The 22,954-nt window shown below is 41.7% G+C and overlaps 1 protein-coding gene across 1 annotated transcript in view; it reads right to left on the bottom strand.

Moving 5' to 3' along the window:
• The window catches only part of LOC139750795 (junctional adhesion molecule-like), a 135,815-nt gene that overhangs the window by 2,401 nt on the left and 110,460 nt on the right, over nucleotides 1-22,954 (bottom strand). Inside the window, exons 4-5 of the mRNA XM_071665541.1 lie at nucleotides 20,809-21,028; nucleotides 2,027-2,338 (exon numbers count right to left, since the gene is read on the bottom strand). Of these exons, the coding sequence (XP_071521642.1) occupies nucleotides 2,027-2,338; nucleotides 20,809-21,028 (532 nt within the window). The remainder of the gene's footprint in view (nucleotides 1-2,026; nucleotides 2,339-20,808; nucleotides 21,029-22,954) is intronic.

Here is a 22,954-nt window from a genome sequence, read left to right as displayed (position 1 = left end):
TGGTTGAGTTCGGGGGTCACAGTCATGCTGTAGTTATTACAAGGGTTGTTACCAAGGGCAGTTTATCAAACAGAAAATTTGATACTGAATTTAACGAAAAACAGGATCAAGCGAAAAGGGCGTATCATGTGGAGACTAAGGTAGCAAGCAAAAACGTAACATGGAGATTAACATAGCAAGCAAAATAGATGAAAAGACGCTAAAAACCATCGGAAAAAAATATAAAAAAAATCTAACAACATTACAAATCTATATTTTTTTTTCTAGAAAAGGCTGCTCACCAGCTACCTCAAAGCGAGAGAATTACATTTCCCAGTTGGTTTACTGTGATGACAACACACCGTACTGGAAGCAGGAAACATGCAACAGCCTTAACGACAGTGTTACAAACACAAATATGATTTTCTTTTTTTTTTTTTTTTTTCCAGCCCCAGCAGCAACAGTAAAACTGCTTCGTCGGCTACACTGTTGGACGAACCCACGACAGTTTTAATGTTACATTTTCAGCGGTGAGGAAAAATTCTTTAGCGCACTGCTTTCAGCTTTCATTTTGCGGCAAACTTTCACAGAGACTTTCTTTTTTTTTATGGAAAGCATGGTGAAAGTGGGAAGCTCGGATGTGTGTTTGGGTTTAAATGTTATCAGGTTATTGTCTATTGCGTGTGTGTGTCTGTGAATATGCAAGTGCTTTTTGGTATGTGTATGTGTCAGCTTGTCTGTGGCTCTTAAGTATATGCATATGTGGGTGTACAACTATGGCTATGTTTGCATATATATATATATATATATATATATATATATATATATATATATATATATATTATATATATATGTGTGTGTGTGTGTGTGTCTGTCAACTATTTACCACTCTAACCCCGAGAATCGAACCCCGGTCTATCCGTGTGGCAGTCAAGTACCCTAGCCCCTAGGCCACGATTAGCTTAAAAGAAAATCTCATTCGTAATCGTTCGTTGATTCGCGGATCTCGCTGATGTGTCACGCATCCTTTACGAGGTGGTAATACTGCTTGCCACTCGCGCTCTGGACAAGGGAGGGAGGGAAGATTTTGAATCGACCCGCAAGCCACTATGGTAATGTATACATCTTAGCCATGTGATATCTGATGTAAGCTGTTTACCACTATACCACGAGAATCGAACCCCGGTCCGTCTGTGTGGCAACCAGGTTACGAGATGCTGTTTGGAGCGGTTAGGCTGACTGGCCTGCCACACTGATGAAACGGGGTTCGATTCTTAGGGTATAGTGGGAAATAGTTTACACCAGATCTCGTGTGTACATTACAGTGTTGAGATATATAGTCATACATTACCGCTACAAATGCCTTGAGAGTCAGTATAAAAGCCTTCTTCCTCCCTTACACACACACACACACACACACGCACACACACACACACACACACAAACATAGTGCATATCAACGTGCACTTTTCATAAAACACATAATGCTCTCCAACAGCAAGGATTCGAACCTCCGCACCATTTGCGTGATTGCTGGGTACGCGAGCATAGCCGAGTGGTTACCGTACCCAGCAATCACGCAAATGGTGCGGGGTTCGAATCCTTGCTGTTGGAGGGCATTATATGTGATATATATATATATATATATATATATATATATATATATATATATATATATATATATATATATATATATCATTCCTATGAGTCCACGAGGAAAATGAAACACGAAAAGTTCCCAAGTGCACTTTCGTGTAATAATCACATCATCAGGGGAGACACAAGAGAGAAATATAGCAGTCATCTTGTGTCTCCCCTGATGATGTGATTATTACACGAAAGTGCACTTGGGAACTTATCGTGTTTCATTTTCCCCGTGGACTCATAGGAATATCTTGATCACGCGCAAAATTCTGATCCTTTCCAATATATATATATATATATATATATATATATATATATATATATATATATATATATATATATATATATATATATATATATATATGTATGTATTTCTCGTCTCTTGACTGTCAAGTGTACTGACCATTAAGAACATGGAGCACGGTGGTAGCGGAGTGCAGGTTGGATGGGAGGCAGGTGTAGTTGCCGGCGTCTGAGGGTCTGGCGTTGGAGATGACCAAGGTGGAGGTGACGCTCATCTCACTGCCCTGTCCACCCCGCCGTGAGACCGTGATCTTGACCCTGGGGTTGTCGTGCTCCAGCAGCCGCTCCCCGGAGTGGTACCAGAAGATGTAGTCCGGCAGCTGCACCGTCGAGCTCACCTTGCACTCCAACCTGGCCGTCGACCCGCTCCGCACGTACTTGTCCGCCGCACCCGTCACCTCCACCTGCGGCACTGCGAGGTGGAGAGAGGGAGTGAGAGAGAGAGGGTGGGTTAGCTTTGGCTGTGTTGTGCTCCTGTGGCGCTGTGGAGGGAAGATAAGGTAAGCTGGAGCTGTGGTGTGCTTCTAACAGCCCTGTAGGGGAAAAGAAAGAGTTGCCTATGGCTGTTACCCCCTCACCTGCGACACTGTAGGGCAAGGAAGAACTGCCTGCGGCTGTAAACCCCCCCCCGCATGCGGCACTACGGGGGAAGAGAGGGTTAGGTATAGCAGTGTCGTGCACACGTGGCACTGTGGGGGCTAGGCAGAGTTACCCTGCAGCTGTTACCTCCACTTGCGGCACTGGCGCAAAGAAGGATTACGTGAGGCAGTCGTCAATATGCGGTACTATAGGGAAAGGAAGGTGTTACTTGCACCATTGTGAGAGACAGGATGGTTTACCATAGCTGTGTCGTTCGTCCGTCTGCGGCTCTGTGGGGGAAGGAAGTACTAACGTGCAGCTGCCTTCGACCTGCAGCAACGTAAGGAGGGAGATCGTCAGCTGCAGTAGCGTCATCCATCTACCTCAGGAGGGAGGAGGTAGTAAAGGTTTAGCTACGACTTTAGTAGCCATGTACAGCACTCTAATGGGTAGAGCAAAACGAGAAGCATTCCTGAGTTACAAGATGTGGAGAAGGAGTTAAAAGGCTGTGTCACCATCTGTCTGTTGCACTCGGGTGGGAGAGGCAACCGGGGATGTGTCACAGTCTGGTGCACATCTTTTTACTATCGTACATACATACGAGTTTTTGATTAAGGGAAGAATAGCATGTAACTGGCTGCTACGCCATGTGGGTCACTGTGGTGAAAGAGGTTTGGCTGTTCTTAGCTCACCGTATCTGACTGTGATAGGAGAGTGTGTAGGGCGGGGAGAAGTGTTTACTGTGGGTGTATCATCCATCTGTGGTAGTTTAGGGAAGACAAGGTGCCATGTGTAGAAATGTCATCCGTCAGTGGCACCGTAGGAAGGACGGAAGTGCTTGATGTGAGGGTGTCACCCATCCGTGGCAGTATAGGAAAGAGGAAGTGCTGGTTGTGGTACTGTAGGGAGGGAAGTGGCACGAACTGTGGCCAGTTCACACATTCGTGGTGAAAGACTGATTTCCATTGTTGGGTATTTCTTTCATTCCGATGGCTCCTTTTTACCGTCATTCTTTGATAGAGCGAAGCGAGCACCAAAGATGAACTCCTTGCAGTTTACGTTTTCACTAAACATACATTCGACATAAAATGATGAGGCAAACCAAAGCAGACACTTTTATGTTCTTTTGTGAGACTTACACGCGAGGGTAGAACTCCCCGCTCCCTATAAAGTACAAATAAGTAATCACACACACACACACACACGCACACAATCAGCGAAAAATCACTTTGATTATTCAGGGTGTAAAAAGTATTTATTTTCAAAGTCTAACATAAAGTGTCTTGTCTCATGTGAGCCGATTTGACTCTTAATATTTCTGTGACCTAAAATACCACCGCGAAACCTATCAGAATTCGTGCCAAAGGACGATACGAAATGGTCCCCAGGGCCTGTCTGGATGGGAGTCATTTTACGCCTGAACTGCGGTACTTCGTTCATAAACTCCGCTCAGAGATGTTGGTTCGAGGTCCATTATTGACAAAATGATGATGTGACACTGTTCCTCCATCCACCAGTGTAGGTTACGAATGTCTCCTGCTGGATGGAAGGGGAATGATGATTTCAACTCCCAGTGGACGACAAGTCGCACACGCCAAAGTAACAGTGCCAATGATTATGTAAATATCTATGATGAAATGGAGAGATCAACTTTTGATGACGATCACCATCGAGAGGCTATGAATATGACTACCCCTAGTCTACACCGACTATACTTGGCTTATCACCAGTTCTCAGAAATCGTGGGTTATGCCATCACCACCTGCTGTTACCGAGAGTGAAGACGGCCCTGACAGATGACCCCAATTCACACGAGACGTCTTCCCGCTAGAGCAGTCTGCTTTAAGGGAACTCTCCTCAGCGGGAGGAGAAAAGAGACTCATGCGATTATAGGTATTAACTGCAGGATTATTGCACCGTGTTGATAGTATCATATAGTCATGTTGAACTCGTGGACACTGGCGGGGGGAAGGTAGTTGCACCAGCCAGTTAAACTCGATTCTTTTCTTGGTATCTGAGAGAAGTAACGTCATGGACTTCCATGGTGTAGCGGTTAGCGTTCTTGACCGCGATGCATTCATAGGCTCGCCCAGGGTCGAGCGCATCGGTTCGAATGCTGGATGCGGCGGTCGGTCCACAGTCAACCTAGCGGTTCATTCACCCCTAGGGTTTGGTCGATACATTGGGAACCTGGCTTTGGCTAGGGTATATATATATATATATATATATATATATATATATATATATATATATATATATCGTTAATGGAATGGCCTTGATTAGGGCCTCTGCTGCCCGTGCCGTCTCAGCTAACATGAAAAAAAAAGAAAATGAATCCCTAACTTCACCATTGATACAACGTAGAAAAACATTTGTATGTTCTGTCCGTTGTCATGATCAGTTCCCTAACGATGCAGGAAATGGGTCGCTAATAATGCTCTGAACGAGAGATAGCTTCATCAGAGAGTATAATTTATCCTGAGTGTGCACTCACTATCACAATTACGCTTACGTTAATTTCGACTTAAAATTCCGAAATTCGCTGTCCCAAGCGGTACCTTACGCACACACACTGAGGTTGGTGAAAATCCGCCTTGTTATAAGACATACACACCTGACACACTCGTAATGTATACTGGCGATGTTGGCCGTCTGTCTGCGGTCTGCTGTGGCCCCTTGTGGAGGTGGTGTAATTGGATCTGTAAATTGTACGCCGAGGCGAGGTCATCACGAGTTACGCATTGATACCGTGTTGAAAATACGCAGCCTATTTTCCTGTCAGTCGATCTTTCCTTCAATCTTTCCTTCGATCTTTCCTTTTTGTTTTTTTTACCTCTTGTTAGCGTCATGTCTCATTGCATACTTCTGAACGATTAAAGTCATGTCTCGATACTTACTGCACAATTCCGAACGTTTCACTTGTCATTTCACATTCATCATCAATCTCTCTCAGTTTCATGTCTTTCTTCTTGTCATTTCACGTTCATCATCAGTGTCTCTCAATTTCATGCCTTTCTTGTCATTTCACATTCATCATCAATGTCTCTCAATTTCATGTCTTTCCTCTTGTCATTTCACATTCATCATCATATCGCTCTCAGTTTCATGTCTTTCTCTTACCATCGTCATCTCCTACTTGACATTTCAGTGTGGAGAGATCTAATCCTTACAGGCTGTACCTTCTCTTCTGTTCTTACTCCATCAGGAGCCATGGTTCATTTCCATACATACAGAGTAGCCTGAAATATATCAACCAGGAGCTGCGCTATGCCTTCACACCCTAGATCTTACTTCTTCGTGACCTTCCACCTTATAGTTCCAGGAAGACATTAGCGTTTCAGAACCTTCTTAAGTATCACAGAGGCCATTCTAACATCTTGAAGCGTGCTTTTCAGATGCTGATTATTCTCCGACCCCCTTTTCGCTCCACAAATCTTTTAAGCGGTTCTCAAACGCTCACTCGCATTTCTCAGACTCCACCATCTCCCTCTTCTTTACACTCGTTTTCCATTTCTTAAACATCCCTCCGAATGCATTCACTGTTGTGTGCCTTCTCTCGAATTCAGTTTCGGCAAGCAAGAGTTCCATCTGCATACGAAAACATTCTTATTCTTTCCTGTTCTTCCTTGGTGGCAGTCGTTTTTCCCACATGTCCCACACATTCAGGTAACATCCAAGATCCCCATTTGGATTATAACGCCCTTGTTTGATCAGACTCAGGTCTCGGACACTTGATGACTCCTCATCTCATAGTCTTGGACACTTCATGAATCCTCATCTTATAATCTCGGACACTTCATGAATCCTCATCTCATAGTCTCGGACACTTCATGAATCCTCGTCTTATAATCTCGGACACTTCATGAATCCTCATCTCATAGTCTCGGACACTCCATGAATCCTCATCTCATGGTAACACTGATTGTACTGTTAAGAATAAGAAAACTTCATTGCCTCTAACCAGCTTTGCTTTCAGTGTCTCTTTGAAATTCCAAAGCCTATTCCAGATAATCATAATTCTGATCCCAGCAGAAATGAATATATATTCTAATTATCTAATTATGTCCCTCTAACAATACTGAATATATGTATTCTAGTTGTCAAATTCTTTCCCCTTCTACACTCGCTTTCCTCATGAATATTCAGTCCACACAACCGCATCCATCATAAATTTAGTGCATGCACATCACACTTGGGCAAACGAGAAATCCATTTTGGGGTTTTCTCTTAGTTTTCAACATCCTACACTTTTCTCCTACGCTCAACATACTGGTCCTCATTACCGAATTTACCCTCCCCCCCCAACTTAAGCTTTTGTACCACACAAACGTCGTCTCATTTCTTTGGATGCTTAACTTCTTCCAAGGCTCTCGAATATATTTCATGGTAATGCTTGTGCATCACTCCAACCCCGTCTCTTCAGCAGTTATCATGGTTATTGATCCTCCTCCATGAGAACCTTGGCATATCTCGTGGGTAACTTTGCTCCTGTCCCATCTGAAGTCATCTTGGTTCCTTATTTTCCCCTCAAGGCACCTTTCCATATAGCGTGCCTCACTTCAACTTCATACCTCCAGTAGTTATCTTGGTCATTATATCTTCCTCTAGGCTCCTTGCCATGTTTCACTTCGTCTCACAGTCTTTGATAATCTTTCATAATGTTCAATGCACCTACGAGCTTCACTTCCTCTTCCACTGGAAAAAAGGTTTCCCAGATACATTTCTTATGTTCCTCCCAACTTCGGAAGAAAAAAAAGTCAAAAGATCTTTTGAAAACCTCCAAAATACAGCTTACTGTGCGTTACGTTCAATGCTCTTTAAGTCACGTGTTTACATAAATCCATATATTATCATAATTTCATTGCGCTTTTGGTTTTCTTCTTTGATGATGTATGATTATCAACTGCTTTTGAGATCCGTCAGTTTCATTTCCACTCTCCTTTTCTTTTGGTTTATTTACGGTACTTCCAGTATATTTCCTCGGATTTTTATATCACTCACTTATTATCCTACGTTCAGAAAGGTATTCAACCTTACCCTTCAGTTGACTGATTCGATCTTGTTATTCTCAGTTATCAGTTGAATACAGACGTGATTTATATATGAAGTGGTTTACCCTCGCCAACTCGTGTGTACTAAGTTACCAACATGATGGAAACAACCTACCTTGTAGATTTCACTGTTCTCAATGAGTTCTGACGGTTCCCGTGTTTTGAATACGTTCTGAACTGTAACGTTCAGCGATTGAATCACTCCCACAGCTTGTGGCAACTTAATGCACCTATGCAAAAGCTACTTGTCCTTGTCGCACCTAAACCTCTTACACCTACCCACACCGTGGTGCTCAATTCCTCACCTCTCTACCGAATCCCAAGGCGCGTCTGGTATTATTGCACGGCGTGGCAATCTCACAAGCACCCACGTGATGCCACTTATTCTTTCAGGATTCATCATTTTGTTCTAGTTCGTCCATTACAATATAGTTGAGGAACGGCTTCACGTCTGCCACCGGCATTATACAGTGTGCAGATGTGGTTTTGTTAGTGGATGAATATATCGTTCGTCACGTGTCCTTTTACTTATATTTTTCTTCCAGAAATCCAGGGGTCTCTTCCTCTTATTACATGACCCCTAACTTGCCACTGACGCCATTAAGGCCATTAACCTCGCCAGTAGTAGTTGCATTCACGTATCACCCTCAACAACACTTCTCTTTACCTCCCTCGCTTTCTTGCATGTCGCAGCCAATCTCCCCTCCTCTTTACCTCTCTCACTAGCATATTGCAGCCAATCACTCTATAAAAGCTCCCACTTTGCTCTTCCTCGTATCACCCTTGGCTGTGTTTACTCACTACTCATCGAATATAGTGATTCGCCGTTCACCTGATAATCAAGATGATAATGATCAACGCGGACTCCCTCCACCTGTACACATTCACTCCTCGTTATCCTCGCATATACTGCTAAAGCCTCTCTCTCTCTCTCTCTCTTTCTCTCTCTGGCTGTCTGTTGTACCCAGCCCCACTCCTCTTAACCCAGAACATACTCTGCAGTAATGATCTTTCTCTCCCTTCCTCTCTCTCTCTCTCTCTCTCTCTCTCTCTCTCTCTCTCTCTCTCTCTCTCTCTCTCTCTCTCTCTCTCTGTCTCATCTTTTTCTCCTCGCTTACTGTCACTCAGATTTCGCAGACTCGTTTTTTCTTGTCTTAAGGTCTTCCCAGAATTCATAATTCATGATCCTTGCTCTACGAAATTGCCAAAATTCATGGTCCTTGCTTACGAAATTCCCAGAATTCATGGTCCTTGCCCACGAAAATTACTACTTCTCACAGGCCATACAACTCTTGCGAGAAAAGAAAAATAACTCGGTATACTATTTTTTGCTTGTTTTGATAACTTTTTCATTGTTTTTTCTCTCTCACGAGAACTTGAATGTCCGCCACTTGAATCCCCTTGTCAGTCTGTGCGTGAAGATCAAAGAGGAAGCTTTTACAGAGGCATCTGCGCATCTGCATATGATATCAGCAAGTGGCAATCATGACCATCCGGACACTCGCGTAAGAGAGCGAGTTCTGAGTGGCCTGACTGAGTGACACATGGACCAGAATGTCGCAGTGAAGATATCGTGTGTTTGTAATGGGATCAGCTTTTCGACCGCCGACCTTGTCATAATGTCTCTCCCTTGAAGAGCTACAAGAGAAAGGCCAAGGGTTGACAGCCATTAGAATTGACAGATTAATGAAAACACACACACACACACACACACACACACACACAGAGGCTTCCGTGGTGGAGTGGTCAGCATCAGTGAACATGATTTACGCAAGAGTCCAAAGGCGTTAGAATCCTGAGTGTAGGAGTTGACCCTCCCCCCCACCGCTCCCAATATCCTTGCTTTTCATCCTTTCCCACTGGAGCTGGTCGATACATGTGCACCGGGTTTAGACTAGGGTGTTTGTGTGTTTGTATACATGCGAGAGTAAAGGCATGGTATATATATATATATATATATGTATATTGAAAAGGATCATTATTTTGCGCAAGTGAAACCTCTTTGTTTATGTAGACTTGATATCCCGGTGCTATGTATAGACATGAGAAAGCCAACTTGTATGTAGACTTGATATCTTGGTGTTACGTCAGACATGTATGGACCTCAGGAAATCCTAGCGTATGTAGACATGATATCTCGCTGCTATGCATGGCGGGTATATATATATATATATATATATATATATATATATATATATATATATATATATATATATATATATATATATATATATATATATACTAATCGCCATTTCCCGCATTAGCGAGGTAGCGTTAAGAGCAGAGGATGAGGACTGGACCTTTGAGGGAATATCCTCACCTGGCCCCATTCTCTGTTTCTTCTTTTGAAAAAAAGAAATATGTATATATATATATATATATATATATATATATATATATATATATATATATATATATATATATATATATATGTGTGTGTGTGTGTGTGTGTGTGTGTGTGTGTGTGTGTGTGTGTGTGTGTGTGTGTGTGTGTCAGGAACGTATAGACGTGAGGAGAGCCTAGTGTATTTTCATTTGATATCTTGTTGCTATACGAGGCAGCGAGCATATTTCCATTATATTGTTAGAAAAACTATAATGTATGCAAATCTAATATCTTAAGTGCTGTGTTACCCACGAAACTAAATGAGAACACTGTACTTAATGTAAACTTGTTATCTTAGTGCTGTTGCATGTTTATATAAATGTATACATTTGAGAAAAGATGTAGAGTATGAGTGTAAACTTGTTATCTTAGTGCTGTTGCATGTATGAATGTATACATTTGAGAAAAGATGTAGAGTATGTAAAATTGATATCTTGATGCTCTTGTAAGCGTAATAATAATGTCTCCATATGAGAAGAAAAACGTAAGTGTATATAAACTTGATATCTTGATGCTGTGGTAGTCCAGCATAGGTCTGAGAGGATTGCAGTATGATCTTCGAGACTATTATTAAGATCATGGTTGACAGTTGCAGTATACATTTGCATCTTCCTGCATTACATAGTAAGGTAGCCACTGCCAGCCAGCTGACTTTAACAGGTTAAGCCAAGCCAAAATACCTCACTGCAAATTATTTTCAACGTAGAACAGATGACCATAATTTCTCTTTTGTACATTTACATTAGAGTGATAGATTATGACTGACTTTAACTCAATTAAATATACATTATACTGTTTTAGAGGTAATTACGTATATGCTAAATGCCTCTGCTGTCTAGCAGAGCGAGTGAAAATTTGGACACGAAATTATTTGTTCCATCCGTCAAATGTGGATATAATGTGAGGTTGATATTCCCTCATTCAGCGGATCAGCTGGTGGTGCAAAGTGAGAGGGGAAAAAAAAAAGTAAGAAGCCATGATACATTTTGGTGCACCGGGAGTGGGTTTAGAATATGTTTCCAGGGAAGGGAGAAGCTGTATGCCCGTGATCCATCACCGAGAGAGAGAGAGAGAGAGAGAGAGAGAGAGAGAGAGAGAGAGAGAGAGAGAGAGAGAGAGAGAGAGAGAGAGAGAGAGATAACCTCCTTACATACGACGAGATCTAGCCAGAATAGCAAGTCGTAAGTTGTATTTGTGATTCTCTCTCTCTCTCTCTCTCTCTCTCTCTCTCTCTCTCTCTCTCTCTCTCTCTCTCTCTCGCCATTATCTCCCATGTTTCCCCACTCACACATATCGTCAGCATCACTGAGTAATCCTCAAGGGGTCATTCTGTACTTCGTTGGAGCTTCATCTTTGGCTTCAGCGACACAGATCCTCTCCCCTCAGAGCCTTTACCTCCGGTGAGATTATCATTCCATCACCTTAACAGTATTCGTAACTGCACGTCCAGTTATCCAGACCTGCATTCCAGTTGTTTCTACTCCTGAGATGCATCGTCCAGCTCTCCAGACTTCCATGCGGAGGACGCCTCTGTGTTGTTATACATTCCAGCCATGCCCTTAAGCTCTCTCGCTTGTAAGCTTTTACTTTACTGTTTCCATTTCTTGATAGTGTCAGCGTTGGTGTATGCCTTCTATTCTTCCTAAACATCCGGCGATGAAAGTTAAACAGTTTCTCATAATTCACTCGTATTCATTGTATTCAGAGTTGTCATATTGAAACGAACCACATTCCTTTTATCTCCACTGTCAGTTTTCTTTTCTTACGAACGACTCTCCAATTTTTTTTTTCCTTTCTCCTTTTTACTTCTTCTTTTTCTTCTTCCTGATGAATATACCTGTTTCACTGGGAGACAGATAGGCAGTCTCCATCTTTGTACAGAACCAGAATGTTAGTGATTTTTTATGTTATGCCACATTTGGAAAACACCTAGCTTTCGATTGATTACGTCTGATTAATATGTTACTTCTGACGAGCGGTCTCTTCTCTTTCTCAGAAATCTCTTTGAGTTCTGTCGTTTTATAATGAATATTTATGGAAATGTAGATATCTCTTAGGATCCATCTTTTTTTACACATTCAAAAACAACTATGACGTTCACAGGAAAGACCAGTATATATCGGAGCGAGGTCGTCACCTGGACTATCTTTGTGACGTATACGAATGACGAGGAACATGGCCAAAGACTACATTTAGGAAAGCATTCTTGTAAGTTCCCGGAGGAGGCTGCTTGAGGATCTGGTCGCGTGACTACGGCAGTTCCTGTTTCTCCTCCTGTCTACGGCATTTCTGGCAGACACTCCCTCCTCCACGCACCCCATACCGTAACCCCAGTTCGGTCACCTGAGATACGCATAGCAGTGCTCATTTGCACGTACGAGAGAAAGCGAAATGTTTTGGTTGTCATGACTTGAAAATGAACTAGAAGACGAAAGTTGCTGTTCTTATTCTGTACCACGTTCTGTTCAGCCCACGTTTAGGATATGGTATTAAGTTCTGGTCATTCGTCTACATTAAAAATCAAGAAAAAAATCTGAATACAAAAAGAGAAAAAACTCAATGCTCCGCCCATAAATAAACCTTATTAAGATTCACAGATGTAAACTATTTTTCTCTAAAAAGAATCTTATACAGTTTCTTCCTTTTCTTTCTCTAAAATCACGAACAGTATTCGTAAAGTTTCTAAGTAGTTGGACCACTGTAAGTGTGTGTTAAAGTGTAAGAATATTCTCTGAAACTTGTGAGTGTGCAAGCAAGTCTTGTTAGGAGACACTTGGGTCCTTGGCTCATGTGACCCGGATGTGAAAGTTTTCATATTCCCGATATCCTCACCTACATAAAGACACACAGGCCACGAATAGCAGCAAACTGGGCCATAAGTTTTCATCGGCTGTGGGGCAATAATGCAATGGAATAGGCTTGCCATCAGATATGGTTTAGGCGAAGGTTATGAATACATTATGCAGAAGAACAGCGTAAAAAGAAACTGTTAATGATGTTCGATTATCAGTGAATCTGAAACTTACTGAAAGTATACACTCCTCTAAGAATAGGAACATCACATGAAGATTTTCAACTTCTTTATTCCTGTACAAAGAAAAGGCTATAGTCCTTTTACCCTCCTTGAGTAGCCGGCGCCTATGGCTATAACAGCATGTATTTCCCATTCAATCTTTTCTTGATTTTCATATCAGTATATATATATATATATATATATATATATATATATATATATATATATATATATATATATATATATATATATATATATATATTCTCTCTACTACATTGTGTTCATTCACTGTCGTTTTCCCTGCCGGCTGATTTGTAGGTGGGTAGGGAAAGATAATAATTGCTTCACAGTCTATTTCCCTCTATGAATATGAAGAATTTCTTCAGATATCATTAGGGTCTCTCAGTACACAGCCTTGTCATAGACCACCAGGTGGATCATAATCGCTTCACAGCCTGTTTTCACCTCTACACATAAAAGAATTTAATATATCATTAGGGGTCTCTTGATTTTCGTGACCTTGCCATAAGACCATCAGGTCTTATGACAAGTCACTATAAGAGAGTACTGATCACCTGCCTAAGGAACTGGACTGAAGGTGTTCGTTCAGTCCATCGAGTATTGCAGGGTCTTATATTAAAGACGAAGGTTCGGAAGTCTTCAGACGACTTCTTTCTTACCTTTCTTGAACAATCACGAGGAGTATTCGGCAAGTTTCTAAGTAGATGGACGACTGTAAGTGTGTTTGTAAGTGTGTGTTTGTGTTAAAGTGTGAGAGTATTCCGCTAAGCTTGTGCGTGTGTGCAAGCCTTGCTTGAGGGGACACTCGCTTGCTTGGTTCGTGTGATCAGGATGTTAAAAGCTGGTCGAATGTAAAGCCAGATAAGGTCGTCGTCAGCGAGGGAGCTGGTCTGCTTGAACCACTCCCACGCCGAAGACACAAGCTGTCGACACATTTACACGTTTGGAAACACATTTACACTTTTTGAAAACACATTTACACGTTTTGGACAAGAAGATACTCGAAGATATTGAAGGGATCCTGTGCATGATGATTGTTTGCCTGAATTTGAATGAAGCGAGGATGATACAGACTCCGGATGATGATTTGTACTGAAGGAAAGAAAAACACTTCGTGTTTGATCGTCTCCGGTGTGATCCAGCGTCTTGATTCTTCACTTATTTATGAGTGTATTTATATGCAACACTCATACCAGCTGATGCAAACAGTCCAGGTCTTTTCTCCTCATATTATTTGCAGCCTTGACCTCCCATACCAAAACTAACACTCCTACCTCCATTATGTCCTCCCGCTCGTCCATTTCCATTCTCCCTGACACGCAGTTTCTTCTCTTGATCTACTATACTATTCTTTCAGGTTCCTTCCATAGATCATCTCTCAACCTCCTCTCCTCGATCATTACCTGATGCATAGACAACCATTACAGTCTCCCTTAACCTCTCACACGTTAAGTTTGCAAGTAACTGTCTTATGCTGACACACTTCTGCGGTTTTAAACATCTTTATCATCCCCATTAATCCCTCATTTAACAACAGTGCCACATCATCCCGTGCAAAGCCAAGTGGATCATCCTGCAGGACTTGATTTCACTCCCTTCACTCTGTCCTACTTACAGATCACACTGCCTCACACAGCCTTGTCTCACACTGCCTCACTCAGCCTTGCCTTACACTGCCTCACTCAGCCTTGTCTCACGCTGTCTCACTCAGCCGTGTCCCACACTGCCTCACTCAGCCTTTTCTCACACTGCCTCACTCAGCCTTGTCTCACACTGTCTCACTCAGCCTTGTCTCACACTGTCTCACTCAGCCTTGTCTCACACTGTCTCACTCAGCCTTGTCTCACACTGTCTCACTCAGCCTTGTCTCACACTGCCTCACTCAGCCTTGTCTCACACAGGGCAAACATACTTAATTTTCCCATTACGGAATTGTGTGCAAAGTTCGTCGACTTACATTTATCATTTTATTCCTTTCACGTTCCACCCACCCATACGAACTTTTCTTGTCGAAAGCGGGTTGCAGGCACGCCGTTCTGAAAAGGGGTTCTAGAATTGCTACCCTGAATCTGGTAAAAAAAATATAGGCGAATGGAAGGCAGAGGATTCAGAATATATAGTCTTGCATAAAAAGTGCATAGTGTGGTATGTATGAATGAGCGGAGGGGATATGAAGGCAAATCATTATGGAAGGAAATGAATGAAAGTAAAAGAAAGAAGTGTGTGTAAGTCGCAAGAATAATCTGTACCAGTCTGGGAGGATGACAAGGACGATGGATTATGGCTTTGTAAGTGATGGTGTGAGTGTATATGGAAAAGTTGTTGTGTACAGAACGTCTTAAAGAATGGAAGAGTTGGGGGTATAGGTGGAGTGGTCAGCTGAACGATGTATAAGGTAAAAGGAAGGCAATGCGAAAGACGAATGAAGATTGATAATGCTTTTAAGGAATGGGAGTGTAGGTGAAGTGTGGTCTGCTAGATAATGTACCCGATGACTGACTAATTGTGAAGGGAAGGGGAAATCAAAATGACCGCGAAGGAATTATAGAGAGAGATAAGTCCTCTTCAGCGTGGTTGGAAAGATGTGTGGGTCGCTGGCGAGTTGTGTGGGGAAGAGTGACAGATCGTGTTGGACAGTGGTGAATCTCTTGTACGTGAAGAACAAGGAGGGTTTAAGAAGGGTGGCTGATGTGTTGACCTGATTTTGACACGTAACGTATGTAGTAGAGGATGATTAAAGAGAAGGATAGTCTGCGACATTTATGGAGTCAGAAAAAGCATACGCTGAAGTGATTCAGAAAGTAATAATGAATACCACATACATCTTTTACAATGGGAGTAGTGCTTGAGTAATAGTGATGATATGAGCGAGTGGCTCGAAATAAATGACAGGGGTCTCATCTCTCGTTGATTTGGTGTCATTTATGGATTTGGGTATTAAATGAGTCGAGAGTGAGGTGGGATGCTGGCAGTGTAAACACATAGTTGTGGCGAAACCAAATGCAAGTAGCCAGTGTTGCTATGTGCAGATGATGCTGTGCTAACTGTTTTAACTAAACCAGAGGAAGAACTTCGTGGAAGTGCTCGGTCGCTTCAATGTTGTAAGTTTGAGGACGATGCTGGAAGTGAACGCGAATAGAATTAATACGCGAGTCTGTGGAAAAAGAACTGGGCAGGACATCACAGTTTAATTTCAGTTTGCATGGCGAAGGCCTGAAGGCCGTGAATGCGAGTTGGTATGTGGGTGTGCGTTGTAGGAATGGTAGTGGGGAAACCTGAAGCTGGAAGTAAAACAAGGAAAGAAAAATTGGAGGCGCACTGAAAGCTGTGCTGAGTGGGGAAAGTTGAAGTTTAGAGGGTTCGAGCAGTGCTGCCTATACTTTTTGAAGGTATTCTCCCATTTTCCTATAGCTTCCTTTGCAATGGCCCCCAACCGAACTTTATTCCAAAATACTGTTGACTGTCGAATGTGTATATATATATATATATATATATATATATATATATATATATATATATATATATATATATATATATATATTTTTTTTTTTTTTTTTTTTTTTTTTATTATACTTCGTCGCTGTCTCCCGCGTTAGCGAGTAGCGCAAGGAAGCAGACGAAAGAATGGGCCAACCCACCCACATACGCATGTATATACATAAACGCCCACACACGCACATATACATACATATACATTTCAACGTATACATACATATACATACACAGACATATACATATATACACATGTACATATCCATACTTGCTGCCTTCATCCATTCCTTTCGCCACCCCGCCACACATGAAATGGCACACCGCTCCCACCGCGCGCGCAAGAGGTAGCGCTAGGGAAAGACAACAGAGGCCACATTCTTTCACACTTAGTCTCTAACTGTCATGTGTAATACACCGAAACCACAGCTCCCTTTCCACATCCAGGCCCCACAAAACTTTCCATGGTTTACCCCAGACGCTTCACATGCCCTGGTTCAATCCATTGACAGCACGTCGACCCCGGTAGCCACATCGTTCCATTTCTCTCTATTCCTTGCACGCCTTTCACCCTCCTGTATGTTTAGGCCTCGATCGCTCAAAATCTTTTTCACTCCATCCTTCCACCTCCAATTTGGTCTCCCACATCTCTTCGTTCCCTCCACCTCTGACACATATATCCTCTGTCAATCTTTCCTCTCATTCTCTACATGTGACCAAATCATTTCAATACACCCTCTTCTGCTCTCTTAACCACACTTTTTTTTTATTACCACACATCTCTCTTACTCTTTCATTACTTACTCGACAATGAAACACGATAATTTCCCAAGTGCACTTTCGTGCAATGATCACATCATCATTGGAGATACAAGAATGAGATATAGAACAGTCAGTTGATATGAAAGAAAGAGACGTAGCTAGGACGCAATGGTAAGCAAGCGGCACCTGATATATTTATGTACGGATAGAGACAGATAGACAGATAGATAGATGAATATAGATTCTAATGTCGACCTACATGTAGTAGTAGCTTGGAGGTGTAACCCCAAAGATGAATCTCCAGTGAGTACAGAGGAGAATGAGGAGGAGGAGGAGGAGGAAGAAGAGCACCTCACCTTTAGGAAAGATGAGGCACGGCTCCCATGAGGACAGCTTTTTTTATGAAAATAATTACAATAATAAAATGGTCGAGATATTTTTTCTATTTCAGGATAGGCCTATCCCTGAGCCACCTCTACTTTCCTCACTCCCCCTTACACTACACAGCTGAGACCCGACTGACTTTGGCCTCAAGCCTCAACGTAGAGAACTAACTGCACCACTTCCAGCAAGTATCAAACGATAGATAGGCATGTTACCCAATGAAACGAGTTCCTTTGAACATTTTTTTTTTTAAACGGTAGTTAGGCAAGTTACCCGTCAAATGAGTTCCTTGGAATTCTTTTTCTTTTTTTTTGAAACGTTAGATAGGCAAGTTACCCAGTCAAATGAGCTCCTTCGAACATTTCTTTGTTTTGTTTTAGCATTGCGTATTGCGTTAGATTTCCAAAATGTTGACTGTCAGAAGTTGCCTGGCCGATGGAAATCACTTGTATCCCCACGGAAATTGTTGACTCGACGTAACTGTTATGGGAAAGTTGAACTGTTGGTCTTTGGAAACGAGTGAACCTGTATGTAAAATTCATTTATTAAAATGAATGAATAAACGATATAAAGCTGCCGAAGTTTAAGCTTCTTTTCTTAATCCGTCTCTCTCTCTCTCTCTCTCTCTCTCTCTCTCTCTCTCTCTCTCTCTCTCTCTCTCTCTCTCTCTCTCTCTCTCTCTCTCTCTCTCTCTCTCATCTTCTCACTCTCTCTCAGCCTTGAGGCCCGGCAACCAACTTCCAGTGGTAAGACAACGATGGACTCGTTTTCTAGGAATCTCGGCGAGATTGTCCTACAGCCGATGCTGCAGCCTACCTGAAATGTCATTTCGCTTGCGGCGTAACCGCAAGCAGGCGAGGTCCAGTAATATATATATATATATATATATATATATATATATATATATATATATATATATATATATATATATATTATCCCTGGGGATAGGGGAGAAAGAATACTTCCCACGTATTCCCTGCGTGTCGTAGAAGGCGACTAAAAGGGAAGGGAGCGGGGGGCTGGATATATTCCCCTCTCATTTTTCTTTTTTTTCTTTTTTTCCAGAGGAAGGAACAGAGATGGGGGCCAGGTGAGGATATTCCCTCAGAGGCCCAGTCCTCTGTTTTTAACGCTACCTCGCTGAGGCGGGAAATGGCGAATAGTATGAAAGAAAAAGAAAGATATATATATATATATATATATATATATATATATATATATATATATATATATATATATATATATATATGTATTTGATTGATTGATAGATAGAGGGATATAGAAAGGCAATCCGAGTGAAATAAGTTCGCCCATCGTGTCCAGATTGTCCTCTGACTTTACCCTACACATAATTCTCAGTCGTTCGTCTGCCGTCCGCCGTATGGAGGTATCATGAAGGAGTTCCTTTGGGTCAGAGTCAGCGAGACGGCGATGGTGACCTGCACTGCACCTCACTGTTCATCCTGCTCTTACACACACGACCTCACCCGTGTGTCCTGTCTGTACCTGAATCAGTTTCGTCTCCTACGTGTATGACCCGAACTGTTTCTTTGAGGAGAGTGATTTTTATTTTTTTGGAGGGAGGGATTTTTTCTTTTCTTCTTGGGAAAGGTTGGGTACATATTCCAGAAAATGATGATAAGCCTACACTGCGCTAATGTTTTCTATATGCTGTTCTTTCTACCAAGCCCAGTAAAAGTAACTAAGAAACTCTATCTGTTTAGGTGATATATATATATATATATATATATATATATATATATATATATATATATATATATATATATATATATATATATATATATAGTATTGGAAAGGATCACAATTTTGCGCGTGATCAAGATATTCCTATGAGTCCACAGGGAAAATGAAACACGAAAAGTTCCCAAGTGCACTTTCGTGTAATAATCACATCATCAGGGGAGACACAAGAGAGGAATATAACACTCAGTTGCTATAGATCGAAGAGACGAAGCTAGGACGCCATTTGGTAAACATGTGATTGTCACATGTTTACCAAATGGCGTCCTAGCTTCGTCTCTTCGATCTATAGCAACTGAGTGTTATATTCCTCTCTTGTGTCTCCCCTGATGATGTGATTATTACACGAAAGTGCACTTGGGAACTTTTCGTGTTTCATTTTCCCCGTGGACTCATAGGAATATATATATATATATATATATATATATATATATATATATATATATATATATATATTGGAGAAAGAGCTATGAACATCCGTAGTGGGAATATATTTTAGGAACTTTTACTTCTTAGAAATGTAGTCATAAAGGTATGATACGGTGGGATCTCTGCGATATGATATAGGTTCTTCATGATGTTAAAATGTGTGGAGAGAGTCATCTGACTGTCGTGTTGCCTTTACAAGAATACATTCATTCGCCATAAACAACAGACTTGACTAGTAACAGATAAGCTTATTAAACTATAAGCCAGGAACAGAAGGTTGATCTGTCGTGAGAAGAAATATCCCACGTCTCATGCATCACAGCTACAATACTCGCCCATTACACACCGTCACCTGGCATGACACACACCTTGAACGAGAGACTGGCTTATAATACGGGACTTCAACGGTGTAATTCATCATGAATGATTCATGAACCTATAACACAAGTCCAACTGACGTACCGCACACACACCTTGAAGTAGAGGCTTGGGAGTGAAGAACCTCCTATGAATAACTCATGAACCTTTGACACAAGTCCAGGTGGAGTAACCATGCACCTTGACGTTAGTGGTTGGGCAGTGATTGAGAACGTTAAGCATGGCTTCGTCATCAGGTAAAGCCTTATGATAAAACTAGTCGGTATATAAGAGGTGATGGCTGACAAAATAAGACCCACTGGCAATACACACACACACACACACACACACACACACACACACACACACACACACACACACACACACACACACACACCTTGAAGTAGTGGCTGGGCAATGAAGAACCTTGAGCATGGATTTTGCATCATCAGCCGAAGATAGATTCGCCTTGTAATAAGTAGCATGGATTGCCGAAGATTCGCCTTGTAATAACACTATGATAACCTTGTAATAAGACTTAAGACTAGTAGGTATAAAAGGGATGATGGCTGACAGAGTAAGATCCACTGGTCACACACACACACACACACACACACACACACACACACACACACACGTTAAGTACTGACCTATGACGTTGAGGTGGACGAGCATGGACATTTTAGGCTCGGTGGAGATCTGACACTCGTAGGTGCCGGCGTCGCGCTCCTGCACGTACTTGATGACCAGCGTCCAGGTCCCCGTGTCTGTAGCGTCGGGCGTGAAGTGGACGGTGAGCCGGTCGTCCCTGACGAAGGTGTAGCGGTCTACCGTCAGGATGTCCGCGTCCCTCTGCCGCACCCACGACACCTGTGTGAGGTGAGAAACACCCGTCAGGTCTTACAGCTACAGTGACGTCAGAGTTCAGCTTTTGATATGGGAAAAGCAGAAGCGATAACGTTACCTTTTGGAAATTTATGGATGTGTGTGGCGTATTAAATACACACACACACACACACACACACACACACACACACACACACACACACACACACACATATATATATATATATATATATATATATATATATATATATATATATATATATATATATATATATTTTTTTTTTTTTTTTTGCTTTGTCGCTGTCTCCCGCGTTTGCGAGGTAGCGATATATATATATATATATATATATATATATATATATATATATATATATATATATATATATATATATATTGGAAAGGATCACAATTTTGCGTGCGATCAAGTATATTCGGAATCTACGAGTCCACGGGGAAAAAGAAACACGATAAGTTCCCAAGTGCACTTTCCTGTAATGATCACATCATCAGGGGAGACACAAGAGAGAAATATAACAGTCAGTTGATATACAACGAAGAGACGTAGCTAGGACGCCATTTAGTAAACAAACACTCGTCAACGTGCATGAAGGTATAATCATCTTCAAATGAAAATAACAATGGTACAAAGGGGGAGCAACATATTTACAAACCAAGTTAAACTTTGCATCTTTTATCATGTAACCATCGGATGCTACGTCATCCAATCCACTGTGACTTGATCTAAAATTTAAGGTTTGTATCAGATGGGGTGATGTATTCCTCCCTTTCTTCCCTTGGCGATTTTATCACAATCATAACCTTTTAATAAGTTATTCTTGTGAAGGAAAACTGCCCATCTGATAGGCTAGAAAATTTGCAAGGATCAATTCTTCTCGTTATTATCATCAGATTTGAAAAGAACATGACACTTGTTGCAGTCAGTAACATAAACGAAATGTCAAACGTGAAAATAGGTGTTATAAAAAGATTTCCAAGAAAGAGGATCTGAAGATCCTAAAGAGGATCTGAAGATCCTAAAGAGGATCTGAAGAAGACCTTGGAAAGACTTTGGGAAGATAAAGGAAAAAGGAGGAGTGTTGAGCACGTAAGTCCAAGGGGATTGATTTACTTAGGAAGACCTGTTTTTGCATTTGTTTCCGTGCTTTTCTTGCTACTCTTTCACAGCTGAGCGGTTGCACCCACATCTTGTCCTTCAGGGTTGTATTGAGGCCAGCAAAGGCCTCTTTCCAGAGACGTGTAGATTATTACACTTGGTTCACTACAGCATATGGAATGTCGAGATGTGTATTAGCATCAGCTCAATGTTTATTGACTTTACTTAAACCATCTTTTGTAATTTCTTGTTTGATAACAGAACTCGTAAAATCCGCAAGGATCACTACAATGATCATTTAATAACACAATGTTTCAGGTATTTATTTTTGTTTTTCGAATTGACAGGAAACCTCTTTTATAAACTATCTTTTTCCGTGCGGAACCGGGAACCCCGGATGACATGTATGTGAAATGTGTGGAAAGAGGAACCATTATCTGGTATCTTGAGGGCAAAATTTGATGTGTTTGGAGGTACAGTGCTCCCAACAATATTATATGGATGCGATGCATGGGCTATAGATAGGGTTGTGCGGAGGGGGATGGATGTGTTGGAAATAAAATGTTTGAGGGCAGGATGTGATGTGAGGTGGTTTAATCGAGTAAGGGATGAAATTGTAAGAGAGATGTGTGGTAATAAAAAGAGTTTGGTTGAGAGAGAGCTGAAATTGTTTGGACATATAGAATGAGTGAGAAAAGGTCGAAAAAAGAGGATAAATGTGTCAGAAGTGGAGGGAACAAGAACAGGGAGACTTATTTGGAGGTGGAAGGATGGAGTGAAAAAGATTTTGAGCGATCGGGGCCTGAACATGCAGGAGGATGAAAGGCGTGAGCGGG

Source organism: Panulirus ornatus, chromosome 10, assembly GCF_036320965.1.
Source record: "Panulirus ornatus isolate Po-2019 chromosome 10, ASM3632096v1, whole genome shotgun sequence".
In the NCBI taxonomy this organism is placed as follows: Eukaryota; Metazoa; Arthropoda; class Malacostraca; order Decapoda; family Palinuridae; genus Panulirus; species Panulirus ornatus.
The sequence above is the reverse complement of the archived record's forward strand: the minus strand, read 5'-3'. Positions and strand labels throughout refer to the sequence as shown.